This window comes from Mustela lutreola, chromosome 1 (genome assembly GCF_030435805.1).
Source record: "Mustela lutreola isolate mMusLut2 chromosome 1, mMusLut2.pri, whole genome shotgun sequence".
Lineage (NCBI taxonomy): Eukaryota > Metazoa > Chordata > Mammalia > Carnivora > Mustelidae > Mustela > Mustela lutreola.
The window spans coordinates 95,878,880-95,899,958 of NC_081290.1; the positions used below are offsets into that span (position 1 = coordinate 95,878,880).

A 21,079-nucleotide genomic window follows, 5' to 3' on the forward strand; every position below is an offset into this window, starting at 1 on the left:
TTCCCTCCGTCCCGCAAAGCCTCCCTTCCCTCCTCCTCCTCCCGGAAAGGAAAAAGGAGAGACCTAACCTCTACACCAACCTTACCCCTCCCCCTCTTCCTGGAGGCGCTAAAGCAGAAAGTACCGTTCCGTGATTCACTGGACAGAAAAGAGGGAGGAGGCGGCAAAGAACGCCTGGTGCCCAAACTAAGTAAGTTGGCTGACAAAACGCACCCATCTTTCCGCGCCTCGGCCGGGTGCACCAACTCGGCGGAGACTGGTGGGCTCGGCGTGGAACGGCCACCGGGGCGGGGACCCCGCTTCGCGCCCCCACGCGCTCCAGCGGCCCGGAGACTCGGTGCCCGACGTTCCTGGAGGAAAAGGGGGGTTAGGCGCGGAAAGAAATCAGGAAACTGGGCTTTTTCCCCCCCTCGCTTCGCCGCCTAGTGTCGGGGAGATTGGCAAACGCTCTGGAGAGGACCGGGAGAACGAGCCCTGGAAAAGTGGAGAGAGTGGTCAGGAAGTCAGTCCCCTTCAGGCAGCTGTTTATCTGCTAGAGCCGGGGCGAGGCGTGGCGGCCCGACTTCCAGGGCTTTCCAGGTGCGGGGACGCCGGACGGCGGGTCCCAGCGACCCGCGCGCGCCCGCGAGAGCCTCGCCCCGCAGCGTCCAGGGCGCTCTGGCAGGGGAAGCCCCCACAGAAGGGGGCTCTCAATGCCTTACTAGACTTTTTCTCCCGACAGCTTTTGGGTGGAAGCATTAACTTTGTGCGGAAGCCGCTCGCTCGGGGGAGCGGGGAGGAGGAGAAAGTGAAAACTGGAGGACAAGAGCGACTCCTTGTTTTTCCGACGTCTCACCACTTCTACAAGGTTGACGTTGTTGGATGTGGTGACAGCTGAGAGGGGCGCAGGACTTCTTTCCAAGTGGAGACGGTCCACCGCCTGCTCGGTCGACCCCTCCCGCGTGCATGTGGGCGGCGGCGGCGGCGCGCGGTGCGTGGTTCTGCGAGTGGACTCTCAGCCGGGACCCGAGTGAATGGCCCCCAGGGGCTGTGCGGGGCCTCCGCCTCCCCCGCCTCCTCGAGCCTGGGTCTGGCCGGGAAAGATGCTAGCCATGGGGGCGCTGGCAGGCTTCTGGGTGCTCAGCCTCCTGACCTACGGTTACCTATCCTGGGGCCAGGGCTTGGAGGAGGAGGAGGAAGCGACCTTTCGAGCTCAGTCTGGAGAGAGACCGGAGCCCAGTACGGCTGCCACCTCCCAACCCCATCTCATTTTCATCCTAGCGGATGATCAGGGATTCAGAGATGTGGGTTACCACGGCTCGGAGATCAAGACTCCCACTCTTGACAGGCTCGCTGCCGAAGGCGTTAAACTGGAGAACTACTATGTCCAGCCTATTTGCACACCGTCCAGGAGTCAGTTTATTACTGGAAAGTAAGTGTTGCCACTTCGTATATTTATTCCTTGGAGAAATTTTATGCATTTAATTAAGACCGAGCTCCTAATTTTAAGGAGTGACAGGAAAAAAAAAAAAAAAAAAAAAACACATAGCAAACGAGTGAATGAATGAAATGTGGTATTGAGTTACGGTGAGTATTAAATTGGATACCTTGTTAATGATCTTGAACGTCTCCTCTCTAGTTAGGCTCATTTTCTTACTCTCAGAGCCTGCTGGGAAGTGTCCTCCAAGTTTTTAAATGAGGTTAGTACTTGTGAAGTCTCACCTACCAACCACATGTCTCCAGAAGGGGTCTCCTTCTCCAAATCTATTTTGTTTTTTGAGCATGCTCAGATTTGTTTCAGGCGTCGCAACAGAATTCACCATCGCCATTACTGATAAGAAAGACAGATGAAAAATGTTCTGCAACTCAGTTTGTTCTTAAATCTAGAATTGAATACTCAAAGCTGTAAGTTCTCATGGACATAAAAGAGGTCAAGGAAACAGATGGAAAACAATGTAAAATCAGTGTACAAATGACTGTTTGGGTCTTTGGTAGGTAACTTTCTCTAACTGGGTCAATAACAAGGGCCATGTGTGATTACCAAGGTGATTCTCAAAATGCAAGGAAATTCAATGATGAATGTTCAACAGGAGTCAAATTTCATCTGAAGTTTTCTACTGCTCCTCACATGTCTCGGAATTTTCTGGTTAACTCTAAGAAAAATCAGATTATTTGGATGCTTAAGTAAAGCATTTTTAATTTGTTGCTTTCCTAAATCGCTAAACCTTCTGTTTAAGACAGTCATTCATTTTCAAAGTTTATTCTATCCTATTAGAAGGTAGGTTACTGTTACTGATTTGTATGTCTGAAGTCAGCCTGTGCCACAGAGATAGACTAGGAGGTCTGGAGGTCAAGCCATCACTGGACAGTGGTAGAAGAGAAGCCTAGTGGTTCAGTATATGTGTCCTGCACTTTCAGTGTCAGGGAACCCTGCTTCATGGAAGTTGTTCTTGGAATTGGATCCTCTCAAAGTAGCCAGTATCCATTGGGGGAAAAAAAAAAGATTATTTTGTAAGAATCTCTGTCTTGCAGAGACTTTTGCTTATAACATGATTTCCACTGCTTAGCAAACTGTCAGAATGTAGCATCACTGCCAGAAGAAAAAAAAGAAAAAAAATCCCATCCTTTCCTTTCCTGAGAATGAGAGATTTAAAAAAGTCTCACTGTTCTTCAGAGTCATTTTAAAGGTTATCTGTAGCATCAGAAAGTCAAGGGTGTTTGATATTTATAAAGGATCAGATTTTTGGCTGGAAAATAAGTCCATCTGGTGGCCTGGTCAAGTTCTTCATGTCTAATCCCAAACACTCTTACATTTGGCTTATGATATAAATGTGTCATAAAAGCTCGCTAAATCTCTTCAACGAATTTAGAGAATTTAGATTTACTGAGATAGCTGATAGTAGTTGAAAATATGTACATGAATCATGTGAATTTTATCTTTCACAATAGAGCATATGCTATAAGGCTTTTCACCAAGTAAGAACATTTAGCTCCTAAACATTTTCTTGCATGGATAAAATATCTGGCTTTATCTTTCAATCTTTATGTTTACTTAATGACATGAAACAGAAATGAAGCTAGAATAATTCCTAACTTTTTTCTCTTTTTTTAATTGAAGATAATATACAATGTTTCATTTATTTTGGCATACAACATATTGATTCAACAACTCTATATATTATGCTATGCTCACCAGAGGATAGCTAATTTTCCTTTTGTCAAAGGTTGACTCTCTTGTTCTTTCAATGCAATCAAGTAACTAATGAAAAGATTCATTCTCCTATTAAAATTTTCTATTCAGTGCAACCAATTGTGTAACTAGTCTATAGACGAGAAGTTTAAATAGATACTGTACTTGATTTAAATTTTTGTTTGATTCAAATAGTTGAAGACATTTTCATTTGCAGTTCTCCTTTTAGACTGGAAGCTTCCTTGTAATGAACACAAATATAAGAAAGAAAGTAGTGACAGAAGCCTAGTTGTGGGCCTAATGTTAATAGTGCAGAACTCAGGGATTATGGTCATTTGTCCTTTCCATGAGCACATGTGTATACTCTCTGGATCTTCTAAAGTAAATCAAAATAAGAACGAAGAGCAATAAAAACCTAACTGTCCTGAATTAAAGTGAAAAATGTGTTATGCAAAATATGAGAGGATTCAAATCTTTCATAAAGAAAGTTAAGATGATTAAAACTGAGGCTACTTTTAATACTATTAACAAATCAAGCCTCCTTTTAGGTTTTGCTGAAGTTCAAAATGTAAAAATCTATTCCCCTATACTGCATAAATGTGCTGCAAATTCCAGATTGCTTTAATAATTTATATCATACCCATCTGGTAATATTAAATATCAGTTAGACTGTCAGCAAGCATTTACTGTGCACAGACAGATCCCTGTATTGGAGCTCTGAGAAGTAAGAAATAAGCCTTAATCTCTGGATAGTGGTCTTCAAATTTAAATCTATGAAAAGAATCACTCAAAAAGCTAGTTAAAATGCAGATTTCCAGGCCCAGCTAGCAATCTGGCTTCAGTAGGTCTGGGGTTGAGCCCAGAAATCCGTAGTTATTTAGCAAACACTTCAGGTTATTCTGATGTTAACAATATCAATACAAATTAAGGGTGTAATTATTAAGTACTAACATCCGTTGTTCCAGGGTAATACATTTTTGTCTCACTTAATCTTTATAACACCCTATGAGATAATTGCTGTTGTTATGTTCATTGTATTATAGTTATGGCAAAAAAAATTTCAAGAGACGTAGTAATGCAGGGGCTCTGTACATGGGACTTCCTGAAACAGCACTGTATGTGTTCAGAGTTGGCCTGGTGATAAAAAAGTTCGATTGAGAAAGTGGCTGTCTATGTTTGATTTATTTCGAAGTAATTTTCTCACCTTTTGTTTTGTTTTTCACAGTTTTACAAATAAAGACATGGCTAAATGACATCATTTTTTCTTTTTTAAAAGATTTTATTTATTCATGTAAGAGAGAGAAAACTCAAGAATGGAGGAGGGGTAGAGGGAGAGGGAGAAGCAGGTTTCTTGCAGAGCAGGCAGGCTGATGAGGGGCTCATTCCCAGGACACTGAGATCATGACCTGAACCGAAGGCAGATGCTTAACCCACTGAGCCACCCAGGCACCCCGTGACATCATTTCTTCTTAAAAGAATATAATGAAGGCTTCAGAAAGAGAATTAAAAGTTTTGCAAAATTTAGAGGTACCCGAGTGGCTCAGTCCATTAAGTGTCTGACTCTTGATTTTTGGCTCTGTGCAGAGTCTGCCTGAGGATTTTGTCTCTCCCTCTGCCTCTCCCCACCTCTGCTGTGTGCTGTCTCAATCTCTCTCTCTCTCTCTCAAATAAATGACTAAATCTTAAAAAAAGAAAAGTTCTGCAAAATTTAGACATGCATTTTATGCAGACTTTAGGAAAAATTGACAACCTGAACTAAATTTATATCTTTGGCAATAATTTTGTTTTTTTACTATTTTGTTGTTAATTTTTCTATTTGAAGTGCCATGATGATGATTTTTATAAATTGCAAAGGTAACTCAAATGTGTATTTGTAATAGGATATTTGATAAATTCATTTTGTGCTAAAAAAAACTCCTTCTTCTTGCCAAGGGTAGTCATTCTCCTGACTTCTAACACCTCAGGTTAATTTTTGCCTTGTGTTTGAACTGTATCTTAATGGAATTATAGAAAATGTACTCTTTCATGTCTGCCTTCTTTCTTTTAACATTACATTAGTAAAACTTTTCCATGTTGTTGCCCGTAGATGTAATTAATTCATTCATCCTCATTACTGAACAGTGTTCTTTTGTATAAATATATGACAATTTATTCATCCATTCTACTGCTGACAGACATTAAGGTGGTTTCCAGTGTTGGGGCATTATAAATAGTGCTGCCATAAATGTATTTGTATGTGTTTGTTGATGAACATATGTATATGATCTTTTTGGACATCTATCAAGAACTTAGATTACTGGGTTATGCGTGTATTCATTTTCTGTGGATAGTTTCGCAAAGTGTTTCCAGCAGTTTACACTCTTACCAGTTCACACTCCTAGCAATGTATGGAGAGTTCTAGTTATTTCGTATCTTTGTCAACATTTGATTTTTTTTTTTTTCAATTTAGTCATTCTGGTTGTTACACACGGTATACTATTATGGCTTAAATTTGCATTTCTCAGGTGAGTAATGAATTTGGACATCCTTTTATATTTTTATGGACTATTTAAATACTCCCTTTTAAGAAGTATCTTTTAAAGTCTTTGTCTATTTTCTCATTAGGTGATTGTTCTTTCTTATTGATTTGTGATAGTTATTTATATATTCTGTTTCTTTGTCAGATATTTGTACTGCAGATGTCTTCCTCCACTCCATGGCTTACTTTTTCACTCTTAATAGTGTTTTTGATGAACAGAAGGTTTTAATTTTAATGTAGCCTAGTTAAGACTCTTTTTCTTTTTATATCCTATTTAAGGTATCTTTGACTAAATCAAGATCTTTTTTTCTAAAAGTTTTATTGTTTTTTTTAATATTTAGATCTATAATTCATCTGAAATTAATTTTCTGTTATGGTATAAGTCAGGGTTCAAAACTATTTTTTCCCATGTGTATCTCCATTGGACCCACACTATTTATTAAAAAAGCCGTACTTTCTCCACTACACTGCAGTGGACTCTATTCTGTTCCAGTCGTTTCTTTGTCTATCCTTGTGCCAATACTACATTCTTAACTCTTACAGCTTTATAATACTGATATCTGGAATGTAAGTTATCTGACTTGCCTTAGCTCTTCTTTAACGGTTCATTCATTTTAATATGGGAGAAGGGAAAATATGAATGTACAAATGCAAATAGGTTGGGAGATTTGGTTTTGGAATAGGGAGTAGTTCTTTTCTCAATTATTCTACTCTCTAAGTGAAATAACAAATGAGGTCATTAGCTGAGAATAAAGATCTGGAGGTTTAAAGACAGAAATAGAAAAATATTCTTCTAAAAGAATGAAAAAGTGAATTAAGTAGAGAAATGCTATACAAATACAGGGCATTCAACTGAGCCCACTTGAGATTTGCGGTCATAAATTTAAACAGAGATCGGTCATCGTTTGTTTGTTTTTCCTGTGCCATGGCCCGGTGCTGATGTGCAGAAGAAGTGCCATTGAAAAGGTAGACTTAAGGGGCACCTGGGTGGCTTAGTGGGGTAAGCCTCTGCCTTTGGCTCCTGTCATGATCTCAGGGTCCTGGGATGGAACCATGAATCTGGCTCTCTGATCAGCAGGGAGCCTGCTTCCCCCCAACTCCTGCCTATCTACTTGTGATCTCTCTCTCTCTGTCAAATAAATAAATAAAATTTAAAAAGATAGATTTAACTAGATTTGGGGCTTTGGCAGATAATGTGATCACGGACTCTAAATTGGCAAGGAAAAGAGGAAGACAATAAGGAGCTAATATTCTCTAAGAAATCACCAGGGTCGATGAATTGACTGTCTTGCTGTGGTTGAAGTGAGGATACTGTAATAAACTTGGAAAGCTAGATAAATATTGTTAGATGGAGAAATTTGAGCTTGGGATCAAAATTGTGTGAGTAGTACAGTTTTGGGAAATGTCAGGGGCATGGATGCTAAGGTGAGGTGGAAGAAAACATCTTCAGACATGAGGAAGGCACAGTTTTAGAAGGGCAAGCTATTGGATAGATCACTTCAGCAGATATTGAAATCATTAACATCAGTGAGAGAAGCAACATTCAAGAGGATGGGGAACCAGGTGCTGGAATCATTTATGAGTGCAGGGCCTGGAACTGGGTAGGTGAAGGAGTCAAATAGGAAAGGTAGTCTATGACCTGTTGCCTTGCTTTTCAAATAAGTTGAGCTTTTAAATGAAGGCAAGAGCCAAAATTGTCTGAAAGTGCCAGTGAGGAACTAGGAGGACATTTTGCTAATGTCAGACTTTCAGTAACAGAAGGCTTCTTGGCAAAAATTAGGGAGATAGCAGTGGAGAGGGATTGGTCGAATCAGAGTAGAGATGTATAGAGATATATAGAGATTAGAATCCGTGTGAAAGACAATACATTGGGAAAACTGGAGTTAGAGTGAAAACACAAATGGTGCCGAAAGGCATGGTAGGATTTTTTCTACACGATCTCCTAGGAAATGATAAGTGTTCAGTTTTAATTTTAGTCTCATTCTGGAGATTGAATGAGCTCCTGACTCTTCATCAGCAACTACTACAGCCATACTGTATATAGTCAGACACACAAGTCAGGAACTCTGGGCGCCTCATCTGGTCCAGGAAGATAGGATCCATGTAGGCCTCTTCTGTAGACTGCAATGGACTGTACTGGCAGGGAAACATGTCTCTTGGGAGTTTACAGAGTATTGTTTCTAGGTACGAGATTATCAGTCAACAATTATGCTATGTTGAAAACCCTGAAAAAGTAATTGAATTCTTTCAGCCACTCTCACAGGAGGAAGAGTCACAGAAGCTAAGGAGAGTAGGGTTTAGTGATTCCATTTTGTAGGTATGTGGATCCACATACATTTCCCCTCTGCTTCTATTGTAAACATAACATCAAGAGTCATACATGCTTTCTCTTCCATCCACTTCTTTTATCCAAAGCCTAGTTTTAAGTAGTGTTCCACATACTGAGAATACACAATAAATATCAGTTGCTAAGAGTTTGCTTATTACATTTGTAAATATTTAGTTAATGCATAAACATCTAGAAAAATGTTTATGGTTAGAAGTTTAGAAGAAACAGAATTTTTCTTCCAAGCCTCACTTTGGCTTTGGAAAATGACTGTAACAACAAAGAAGAGGGTAGCTTTAAAGCCTCACATATCCATTTCAAAAAGAACAGCTCAACAGAGAAGGCCATTCAACAAATAGCTGCCTCTTCCTGTTTGACCTCATAGGTTTTTCTGACAGTAGAATCATGGTCAAGTAAGCTATTGGCACACTCTTGTGATCAAAGTCCCTAATTTTAAATGAGTCTCTTAAAAAAGGTTCCCTCTGAAATGAATTTCTATTCAGGTAATCCTGGGTGAGTTTCCTGAGTGGCTGTTCTGAAAGGTGGACATTTATCCAGGTGTGGAGAGTTGAGAACATTTCGTTTCATCCAGATGACCTCTCCCAGAGATCAAAGGTGAGAGAAGCGAAAGACTTAGAGCCCCTGATTCTAATATGAGCTCAGTATGAAAGCCTCTTTTATTTCAAAGTTTGGTTTCATTCAGATTTTTTTCCCACAGCAATATTCCAGAATTAATTTCACTACAATCTTTTTCTGTATTTTACTTTGATTTAATTAGAGTGTGTTGCAATGTTCTTTTATCATTCTAGATAGTAAATATTCCCAGTAGTGTTACCTCATTGAGACATTCATTCCCTCTGTGCTCTGTTGCAGAAAAGACTTTTTCCTCTAATCATTTACTCCCTCTCTCTTCTGATTCACTCAGCATATTTGCTTTATTCCACCATGACTCTCATTACATCACCAGCCTCAGCAAACACCCTCCCTGGGTTGCCCTGACTACCACAGCATTGGACCAGAAATTAATTTTTACTGACCACCTTATTGTACCAGTCACTTTTCAAATATCCTGTCATTTGATCTTCACACCTATCCTGAAAGTAAACTATTTTTATTATTTTGAAAAAATAGTTCTGAAATATTTAACAGATGTCTTCCTTTCATGGATGATATATGAAAGTTATAGAGAAATTATGTAAGTTGATCACAGTCACACAGCTTCTAAACAACAGAGCCTGTATTTGAACCTAAACTTGGGTATCTTCAACAAGACCCTTGCTGTTTTCATAACCTCATTCTGCCTGATATGAAAATTGTAAGCATATTAGTCTAGTCTTTAAAATAGTTTTTAGCCTTATTTTCCTCTCTCAAGCTTCACACTCCCCTCAAGCAAAAAGGATGATTCACTGTTTCTTGAGCACATTCCATACTTCACTTTCTTCCTTCTTTTGCACATACTGTTTCCACCCCTTGGAATTCATGCCCTATCTCTCTTTGCCTAAATGCCAGCCACTCAGACTCACCTAAAATACTACCTTTCCTGTATAGCTTTCCATGATTCCTTAGCCAGAAATAATTTATTCCAGTGATGACCTTTCATAATCCTTTCTATTACTGTCTTATTACACATGATTTCTACCTCATTCATAGCTGTCACTGGACCTCATACCTCTGGTTTATAAGCTCCATAAATCTCACAGTGCTTTGTACTAATAGGCACTAAGTGTATGTGTAAAGAATGAGTGAATGAACAAATGAATGAATAGATGAATAAATGATTATTTCCTTCTAGCAGGCAAATAGAGCAGAAATAGCATAGAATTTATAGTGAGGAAATCTGAATTACAGTGCTGATTTAATGAACAAATTCCTGACTGAACTTGAACAAGTAGTTTAATCTCTCTAGGATTCCATTATTTCACCTGTGAAAAAAAAAAGGAATAATGTTATTATATATATATTGCCAACCTTAAACTGATCAATTGAGTTAATATATGAAAACAGTGTGAGAACTTTTAAGTATGATATAGCTTTTAAGTAAAAATTATTTTAAATTTAGAGCTACAGCTCTATAATTTTTAAGCATATGCAAACTTTAACGGAATAGTTTGTTTTTTTTTTTTAAGTTTTCTGTGATACAGTCATATCTCTTCCAATTTCAGTCTATCAGTGCAAAGAGTTAAAATGAAATCTCATATGCTTTCATTTCTATACAGGAGTTTTTTTGCATGATATTATTAGTTCTGAGATGTTCAGGAAGATGATTAGGGACATATACTTTTTCAATTTCTGCACTTGGAGATGGTGTGTGTTGTTGTCATCATGCTTGGCAGAATGTGATGGAACCCTGCTAAGCTTGTGACAACTGAAAGCAGATGCATATTTAAACAATGACATTAAGAGTACAACACTAAATGAGAAGAAATGGAAATAGGGTAATGGAAAGGCTGATGATTAATTATTTCAAATTCCTTCGATCAAAAACAACTTTAAAATTTTACTGAATATCATTAACATATCTCATTCAGCTTTGAATGCCAGTTCACCCAGGGTCTACAGCTCAGTAGGTCCTCAATAAGTTGTTTTGAATTAAGACATTGCTCTTGGCTTCATGGGAATTGAAATTTTTTATGCTCTGTGACCACTATTTCAGTCACCTTCTAAATGACTATATTCCCTGCAGCATCTGCCTCTAATATTAGGACCCGGGTAAAATTCAACACGATCAAAATCACACCACTCCCCTGGTTAAAATCTTCTAGAAACTTCCATTACCTATAGGCTAAAGCCTTATTCCTAAGATTTCTATATAAGGACCTTCAAAATATAGCTTCTGATAAAATTCTTGTACAATCTCCCAACACATTCCCATTTATACCTTCTCTGGATTATCATGGCCAAGGTACTTATACTTTCCCACAAGGGCTATGTCTCCTAGCCCCCCTGTTTCCACCTAAGCAGGTTTCCCTTTGATAGACTATCCTTAATTCTCCAATTTGTTGCATCCCTCCAGATCCTCTACTACTTTCCTATCTTCTCCAATCCTTCTCTGATCATTTTCTTACCCTCGTCCAGGCAGAATCAAATGCATTCTTCTCTTTCCCTACAGCCTATCCTCTTTATATCTTTATAATATTTGTAATTATTTATGCATCTATTTCCTTCCAATTCCAAAATGCACAATACATTAAACTGTAAACTTCTGTCTCTTTAAAGATTTTAATTATTTATTTATTTAAGCAGGGAAGGGCAAAGGGAGAGAAAGAGGCAGAGACTCTCAATCAGACTCTGCACTGAGCATGGAGCCCAGTGTGGGGCTTGATCTCACCACCCTGAGATCACAACCTGTGAGGTGAAACCGAGAGTCAGATGCTTAACCAACTGAGCCATCAAGGTGCCCCTGAACTCTAAACTTCTTACAACATAGTCTATTAAAACACACACACACACACACACACACACACACACACACACACAAATTCCTACTGATTAAAAGGAAGGATTCTGTAAGATACCAGCCATGTAACTTAAGCTATATATGCCTCATTTTCTCATGGGAAAATGACCATGATAATTACAGTACCTACGTCAAAGGGTTTATTGTGAGGATTAAGTGGCATTCTGTACATAGAACATAGAGAATAGAAACCTATCACATACAAATAAATATATTTATTTATTTCTATAAATCTTAATCATCTTGGTTATTATCTTCATGCTGGATAACTTTAAGCTATCCCACAGATAATGACTATTGATAAACAGACTCTCAATCAATATTTCTTCAATAATTTTACTGAATCACCATTGCTGATCAACTGAGGTTTGATACTATATTTCATAGAGCAGGTAGACACAAATATTCAGATTGGTAAGAACTTTAAGCAATTGCTCAACTATAATTTTAACTTTATCATGTTCAGAGAAAGCAACCATGTTAAGTAGAAGTTATTTGAGGAGCAGTGTGCTATCTGGGAAGGACAGTAGGCATAGGATGGAAGACCTGGGTCTAAACACCAGTTCCCTCCTACAGTGAAACCTTAGATAGGTTACTCCATGCCTGGTGAGTCTCATCAAATGAGAGGGATAGGAGCTAACAGACTATTACTTTCTGGTTTGGTTATCCTATTAAACAAGATCATGTTGGTGAAAATGTATAGAGGACATATAATACATAATATATACATTCTGGTTTTAGGTATAACTGAATTCTACAGGGCATTTATTTTGAACAGAAAAGCAAAAATCTTTCCAAAGTTTCAAGTACTTTTAAAAAAAATTTTTTTTCCCAAATTGGGGATATGTAGAGCCTTACCAAAAACTCTGACAATATTCATGAACCTTTTGGGTTTACCTTTTGTAGGCTTTATACACCTTTTCTTGGGTATGATTGTGACAGCCAACACAGTGCTAGAACTCTTAGAATTCAAAGGGATATCACATGTAATTTTTTCCAATCCCTTAATTTTATGACAATGGATAGGAATTCTTTCCACTGATCAAATAGAATCAATAATAATACATCGCTATCATAACACCAACATCAATCTACTAACCATCTGAGCCTCGTAGGGAAGACAAGCCAGAAATAATCACGAGGTCATTGTCCCCTTGCTGAGGATATAAATTGTGCTTTTCTCAATACTTGGTTGTTCTCCGACGTCATTGGAGAGGGTAAGGGAACCAGACCTAGATGAGAAAGATGCTGAGGAAACTAACTGGACCATAGGGGATTATTGGATTCTTCTATGTACGGTATCCACACAGGCTTTGTGAGCATGGTTTGGCAGCATTCATTTTCTAATAAGGTCCAGCCAAGAGATACATTGCATCAGGAAGATGAATGGCAATCAATATTGGATTAAATTCATGACCACAAATCCAAAATAGGCACTCAAAAATGCCCAGTGAATTTTTTTAACTTCCTTTAGTATATGTTGCATTCTTTAGAACTACTATTTCAAAATTTCTCATCTCCTCAAACTGCCAATCATGGGCTCATTACCTTACTTCAAAATTCCATTGACAGAAATAATAATGAATAATCTATAGCACAATGTTAATGTATACTATAAATTATTGATAATTTTAACATTTTTAATAAATCTGTGATTTATTAGAAATTTATAAAAAGATTTGTCATAATCTTGGATCTGAAGACTTCTAGAATTTTTTAATTGTTTTATCAGACTTTAAAAGATTATCTTCAGGGTTGAATAGAATAAGATTAAAGACTGTATTATATACTTTGAACACACCATGTTTTTGGACAGAATAAGGCTGTAATAAAAGTATGTGAACTGAGTGCATTGAACTTATCAAATTTAAAATGTTTTAGTTTAGGGCACTTGGCTGGCTCAGCCGATTAAGTGTAAGACCTTTGATTTCAGTTCATGTCATAATCTCAGGGTCGTGAGATTGAGCCCCACATCGCACTGCACACTGGGCATTGAGCATGCTTAAGATTCTGTCTCGCTCTGCCCCTCCCCTCACTATAGGGAAAAAAATAAAGAAAGTTTTGTTAGTTTAGATAATTTTTAACATATTTGAAAATATAATCCCAAATACTTGAAATCAGGTTGGGTTTCTTTTTTCTTTTTTTGCTTTGGTTCTAGTTTGGTTGTCTTTCAATGCTCTGAAGTATAATTTAATCATAAATTTTTCTAACTAAAAGGTTTAGTTGAAGATAAAATCTTGGGAATAGAGATGTAACATTTATTTGGCACTTAACAAGTGTTAAGAAATTATATATATGTGTGTGTGTATATATATATACACACACACATATATATCATTCTATAATATATATTCTCTAATATGTCTATGTATATATCTCTCTTTCTTCCAATATTTATATAGACCTCATAACTCAAGGGTAATTATTATTACCCACATTTTATATATGAAGAAATCAAGCTCACAGAAGTAAAATATCTTGGCCAAAATCCCATAGTAAGTAATGAGGCTAGAATTCCAACCCTAACACTGTGATTGTTCCATTACATTACTCAGATCGTTGACAAGATGGGTTTAGTATAGCTGCATAGCTACTCTTTTGAATGGAAATTAATAAACATTTTATTCAAGTAAAGCCACAACGGGCTAAAATAAATATAGCTATTCTAAAAAGCAGAAACTCATTTTCAAACTGGTTTCTCATACAATTTGGAGAAATTGGAATAAGTTCTTATTATTCACTTGTTTCATATCTAAATTAAGGATGACACTATTAGTTTGCCTTTCAAAATTAGTAATGAATTGTTAATCAAACTATACTTTCTCATAATGAGATGAAACAAAGAATTTAAATGGTCCAAAGGGATTTAAAATAATCCCAGCTCTGTTTTTGTTACTATGTTTTGAAGTAATAGAGACCTACCTCCTATAAAATGTTGTTTAAATTTGACTTTGGGAAGATGTAAGGATTTATTTCATGTGTATTATCGACCCTAACCTCTTAAATATAAACAATTATACATTTAGAACTGTAAGATGTACATAATAATGCAATGCCTAATAATTACCTGGAGAGCTTATTAAAGCCATCATTCCTCTGTGCTCCACCCAGAAATTTTGTTTCAGAAGGTCCTGGATGGGGCCCGAGATTCCTCATTGCCAGTAAACAGCCTGGTGATAACAAAGTTGCTGGTCTGGAGACCACAATGAGTGCGGAGTTACAGTGCAATAAAATTTTGGTCTCGAAGACTCCATGATTGTTTATTACCATCTTCTTTCTTTTTTTCTTTTCCACCATTTAACAGCCACTATATGCATAAGACTGTTTAATTTAAATGCCATCCAAGTAGCAAATGTAGTTAATTCGTGCAGTTTTCTTTATATCCTCTGTAGCTGAAGACTTGTTTCAGGTTATGTGGATCTGGCTCCTGGAAGAGACAGCTTCTCTATTAATGTGCTTTCAGCTCTCCCACAAAATGAATGATAAAAAAGATTCCTATTTTGGGCAAAGCAATTGGCTCAAGAGCAAAAGCAACCGAATTTCTGAGAACTAAATCGCGAAATTAAAGGTGCTAGGAGATATAGATATTTTAGCACATTGTTCTCTTTTAGAACCTTTCTATCACAATGCCAACTTGGAGAAAATGGACATTTATTTTGAGGTCTTGTTTAAATCAATACATTAAGAATTTGATCTAGTTTGCATCAGGTTCAGGATGAGTTCAGACATATCTGATTTTTTTTTAAGTGTTCTAACTGGTTTGAATTAGTTGAGGAATTCATTGTCATCATTTACCTTTAAATGAAATTAGGTCACTTGGGTCAACAGTCTGAAATTTGCTAAAATAATTCAGTGATTTGGTTTTAACAATAGAACTTCTCAGATCTCTTTCCTGATGTAGCTCTGAGTGATCACAGATGCCAAAATAATAAAACAAAATAAATACATAATTTAAAATAGAGAGGTTTTTTTTAAATTTTATAAGACAAATGTTAAGCCTCACCACAAATCTATGAGGAAGGTGAACGTTAATATTTCTCAGTCTTACAAAGGAGTCTCCCAAGGTTAAATACATACCCTTAGAAGTTCTTATACAGGAGAAAACTACGCATTGACTAGTCACATTCATGTGTAAACCTTCATGAAGCTTTCCGTTACCAGTTAATGGTTCTGGAGGTAATCACCCTTGATGTAATCGGGCTTCTTGTTTTTATTTCACCAAGATTCATTTAGCATTCATTCATTCAATACTGAGTACCTACTCTTTGCCAGATACCATTCCAGGCACCGGGAGATGTATCAGTCAACACAAATCTACAAAAATCCCTGTTCTCATGACTTTTATATTTTAGTACAAGGAGATCGATACAAAGAAGTGAAATATATAGTGTGCTAGAGGACGCTATGCTCTGTGAAGGAAAACGCGACAGGAAAGGGGATGGAAGTTAAGAGGGCAGTGTTGTGGAGGTCATGGAAGGCCTCATTAAGAAAGTAAAAGAGGGGGGCGCCTGGGTGGCTCAGTGGGTTAAGCCGCTGTGTTCGGCTCAGGTCATGATCCCAGAGTCCTGGGATCGAGTTCCGCATGGGGCTCTCTGCTTGTCAGGGAGCCTGCTTCCTCCTCTCTCTCTGCCTGCCTCTCTGCCTACTTGTGATCTCTCTCTCTGTCAAATAAATAAACAAAATCTTAAAAAAAAAAAAAAAAGTAATAGAGGGAGTCTTGTTGTGTTGGTGCTCTGGGCAGACAGAAGGGCAGAGGCATAGGCATAGGCCCTGGGGTAGGAGCACCTTTGGTGCCATTAAGAAGCCCATCTAGCTAGACTGGTCAGAGGGAGGATAGGGGACAATTAGAGGAGGTGGGGCCCAGGTCATTAAAGGAGCCAGATTCTGTAATGCAGCGCAGGCCTGGGCAGGATAGGGACTGTGAGCAAAATGGGAGCCATGGAAGGCTTGGAGCGGAGGCGTGACATGACCTAACTCGGTTTTAACTGAATTGCTTCAGTGCTTGTGTTGAGGATAGATTGTAGAAGTAAGTTTAAGGTTTGTAATAGGAAGCCCTGGTAAGCGATTATCCATTACCGTGTGTGGGGAAATGACAGGCTGTGGAGAGGGGTGATGGAAAGCAGTAGATTCTGAGTATACAGAATCTCCACAGGTAGAGCAGATAAAATATTTTCATGGAGTACAGATAGTTTGGGAGAAAAAAAGAGGAGTCGAGGACAACTGTAAGGTCGTTCATTTCGCTATTAGCAGAAAAAAAAAGGGGGGCTCACTCAAGCAGGTGAAGTTACTACCGATTACAAATTGCAGGAATGCCTTCAGCAGTTACATTTTACACTTCAAAGCCCACCAGTACATGAGAGCCTTTGTTCTCCCTTCTCCTTCGCCAGACTCTGAGTTTTCACATTATGAAGGCGTGCCGGAACATCGCATTTTTTCACTTAGCAGTAGGTCTGCGGAAGGGCAGAGTAGGTGGAGTTAGAAGATCTGCATTTGAATTCCAGCTCAGCCACTTACTAACATTTCAAAGGAAAGATAAAGCAGTACAGGGGAATGTGGAGGAGGTGTCTCTGTTACGACAAGAACTACAACAGGACCTCCTTTGGCCCCAAAGTTGCCCAGAATGGCATTAACTAGGTGAAGCCGCCCTTCCCATCACTTTGCCACCTCAGATTTGAAGACACAAACCCTACCATTATTAGTACAGAACATATTACTAGTATGAGAGTTGCTCAGATGGTTGCTGAAGAAAGGAAACCAACAAGCACAGCCAATGTAAAAACTGGACGCTCCTCTCTATTGCTATTACACTGAAAATGCTGCTACTTCAGACAGATTAAATGTCAGGTGTATACACCACAAACACACACACGTGCACACACTCATGATTCTCATTTTTTTCTCTTGGATTAATGTCAAGGCCAGAGTTGTCTGAGTGGCACTTGGTGGTTGAATCTTCACCTGCATTTATGGAGTTATGACTTTTAAGGATTTATTTCTGGTAAGATTTTTTTTTTTTTTTTAATTTCAGGTGTGCTTCTTTTGTCTCCTAGTTTACAAATAGTTAAAAACAGAACAACTGTTTTATATTTAGAAAAGTCATTTAAAAAATTTTTTCCATGTTGCTGATCTATTCTTTTTGTTCTCTGAGTTAATAAAATTGTTCTCTAAATAACTATGAACCACCCTGAGTAAGTTGTGTGCTGGCTTCTGTGTTGTTTCCTGGGGCAAAGAGTTAGAAGCTGTGCAGCTACAGAGATAAATCTTTAGTGAGATAAATGTTTGTTTCAGTATGTTCATTCACCTCAGTTACCCCCTAGTATTAAGAATGAAAGGTCCAGGGGCACCTGGGTGGGTTAAAGCCTCTGCCCTTGGCTCAGGTCATGATCTCAGGGTCCTGGGATCCAGTGGCATAGGCATCAGGCTCTCTCTCATTAGGGAGCCTGCTTCCTCTACTCTCTCTGCCTTCTTCTCTGCCTGCTTGTGATCTCTGTCAAATAAATAAATAAAATCTTAAAAAAAAAAAAAAAGACTGAGAGGTCCACCCTCCATCTGACCTAACAGTGAGCCCTCACTTTCCCTTTCTTGGATTTTGAAGGATAAGCACTGTAAAAAATTTAATACTGAGGCAAGAGAAATTTTAAAAATTATTTTATTTTATTTAATTTAAAGATTTTATTTATTTGACAGAGAGAGAGAAATCACAAGTAGGCAGAGAGGCAGGCAGAGAGAGAGAGGAGGAAGCAGGCTCCCTGCGGAGCAGAGAGCCAGACGTGGGGCTCGATCCCAGGACCCTGGGATCATGACCTGAGCTGAAGGCAGAGGCTTCAACCCACTGAGCCACCCAGGCGCCCCTTAAAATTATTTCTTAAAGAACACTGATCTCAAGAGTCTTTTACAATCTGAAATTTCTCCTCAAAAATCCCCTTATTTTAAATATTTATGGGAAACTTCAGTGAAGCCATGTTGTCCTGTCCTGTAGGAGTTGCCTCACTTCCCATTGCTGAGGACTTTCCTGGCCTTTCTGGGCCTGGAATCAGGGCTGTAGCCTCACGCCTTCAGTGGTCTACGTAGGATCCACATAGTCCCTGCTTTGTTCCAGGGCTTCCTTTTGACCTCAAGGAATTGGCCAATTCACAGGTTTATCAGCCACATGTAAATTGACTTATTTCCTTGTTGGACTTGAAACTTGTTCTGTGACTTACAAACTCTTTTTCTGTGGTGGAACTTTTTATTCAAGTGAGGCCTTTGATGGAAAAGCTCAGTATATAAAACAGATGAGAGTAGAGAGCCTGGTAGTTTCCTAGCCTCAACCCCTTCCTTCGAAGGCAGGCTCAGAGCCCCTCTGCCCAATCTCCAGGGTTCCTGGGTCATGGTTTGAGATATTCAGGCCTATTTTATCTACTCTGGAAGTTATTTCCCAAGAGGTCAAGAAAGATATGTGACTGACTTAGTGCTACAAATGAGTACTTTGTGGACAATTCAGTCATTCTCAAGAATAGAGAATAGGGACGCCTGGGTGGCTCAGTTGGTTAAGTGGCTGCCTTCAGCTCAGGTCATGATCCCAGCATCCTGGGTATCATGATGCTATAGTGCAGGGGCATGAAAGCCTTTCATATCCTATTAGGGAACATGGAAGTACAAGGAAAATAATAATGAAGCAACAATATCTGTAGGATAGAGAAGATTTTCCAAGTAATATCAGACTTTCAAGGTGTTTTTCTTTTCTTGTCTGCAAATGCCATTTCAGTAGCCCAATAAAGAGTACCAGGACGCTATTATTTAATTATTAAGTTATAGGTAAGCGTGTTGAAGAACTTTTATTGAGAACTAGTACTTAAAGTTTTTCCTCCTTCTATATAGTCTATGAAATGCCTACTATGACTCTACTGCCTCATTATTATGTCTGTAATTCTGTAGTAATGAAATCAGTGGGAAGTTGCAAAAATGAGAAATGAGAAGTTGGAAAGACATAGTAATAAGAATGGAAAAGAGAGCAAAACTTCAAGAGATAATCCGTATTAGAATGGATATTGCTGAATCCCCAAAAGAACATAGCTTGAAATGAAAGAAGAGAAGCTATAAGACTTCAGGAAAGGTCTGTTTGGGTGGCTGGTAGATCATATACCATTAATCAAAGTAGACATTAATCAAAATGGAAGGGGGCAAATATTCTGACTTTAAACTGTGCTGCTTGTCTTTATATTTGCATTCTGCTTCCAGAAACCAAATGCCTTTTGATAATATGCAACCATATAAACACATTCTGTGAAATAATTAATCCCACACATTGCCATCCCATTGTAGTTGCCAAGTGGTCTAAAAATATCATGGTAAATAAATATAAACTAAAACATAGCACATGTCTGTAAAATTTTTGTATAAATGCTACACATGATCACTGTAAATCCTATATAAAAAAAATTATAGCAAACTGAGGTTCCTCTAGTAAATGTTGAAATTCAGAAAAACTAAGACATGAAAACAGTAAAATCTTACTTCCCTCTTACTCTGGTCTTTCATAAAAGCTAAAAATTCTGTCTCCTTTGAGACTGTGAAATTGTTCACAGGTTCACATATGTCCCTAACATTTTAATAGCTAACTGTCTCAGAAAGCTTTATAACTCTGACTCATGTTTGGCCAGAATGATTCAATATTAGGGAATCAATTCACTAGATCAGAACTAGTCTGTGCATTTGAAATATTAAACAGAAGGTTTTTTAAAGAAAATGTTATGTGTATTTAGAAGTAAAGCTGTTAACAGAACACTGGATTGAGGGTGAACAGAAATTATTTTCCCCCACAGTGAGCTGTTGGCTTATAAGGTTTATGTTCTGTGTGAACCACTCAGAAAGATGTCTACAGCAATTTCAGGCACATTACTTAATTTAACATTTGCCTGGAAAGAAATGTTCTTTTTAGACAGTTCTAGTTATTATTTTAAAAAACTTATAGTGCTTTTAAGTTGCTATTTTAAGAAGAAAAACATCATTTTTATCACACGCCCCCCCAAAAAAACTAAAACCATGAATGGCTTTGATTTTGGAGAGGTTACTAAAAGGGCTGGTGGAATAGGAATAAGAGAGTGGTGTAATTTGTGAGAGAAGTTTGACTTTGAAACAAAGGCAAGAGAGAAATACTCTGGTGATTTAAAAAGTAGCAGATTCAAAGAGAGGGTATTTTCAAGATAGTGAGACATGTGCTTGAGGATGTGGGTGAAGATATATGCAGAAAATAAAATGGGATTTAGGGGAAAGGAAATCTTTAAAAAATTGGAAGTGGTACATTTTTATCACAATTGCCCTCTTCTCTTGCCTATTTAAGTCTTATCCTTGAAGATCCAGATCAATGTCGGTCTGCCTTACTCCAAACCCTCCTCACCTTAAGCACTGTTATGCATGCATTTGTATATATGTTACAGCTACCAATGAGATATTCAGGTTAAAATCCATAGAGCAAAAATATATAAAATCTGTGACATAGGGGCCTGATATTTGTCAGAGTAAATGGTTTATAGACCATCTATAATTATCACAGGTGTTTGGTTTGGGGAAAATGGTACAAATGGAAAAATTACTAATGGATTTCTTAATTTCTGTACACATAGGGAA

General features: G+C 38.1%; 1 protein-coding gene across 5 annotated transcripts in view; it reads left to right on the forward strand.

Moving 5' to 3' along the window:
• The first annotated feature begins 1,013 nt into the window (after positions 1 to 1,013).
• Positions 1,014 to 21,079, forward strand: part of ARSJ (arylsulfatase family member J) — an 86,806-nt gene continuing 66,740 nt past the window's right edge. For 2 of the 5 annotated variants that reach the window (XM_059169862.1, XM_059169884.1), the window contains exons 1-2: positions 1,289 to 1,411; positions 8,517 to 8,628. Coding sequence is in view for 3 of the 5 variants with exons in the window: in XM_059169884.1 (XP_059025867.1) it covers positions 8,606 to 8,628 (23 nt within the window). In the remaining 2 variants the exon portion in view is untranslated. Of the gene's footprint in view, positions 1,412 to 5,618; positions 5,674 to 8,516; positions 8,629 to 21,079 lie in introns of all 5 variants that reach the window. The other 3 variants (XM_059169873.1, XM_059169843.1, XM_059169852.1) reach the window with 3 other exon arrangements.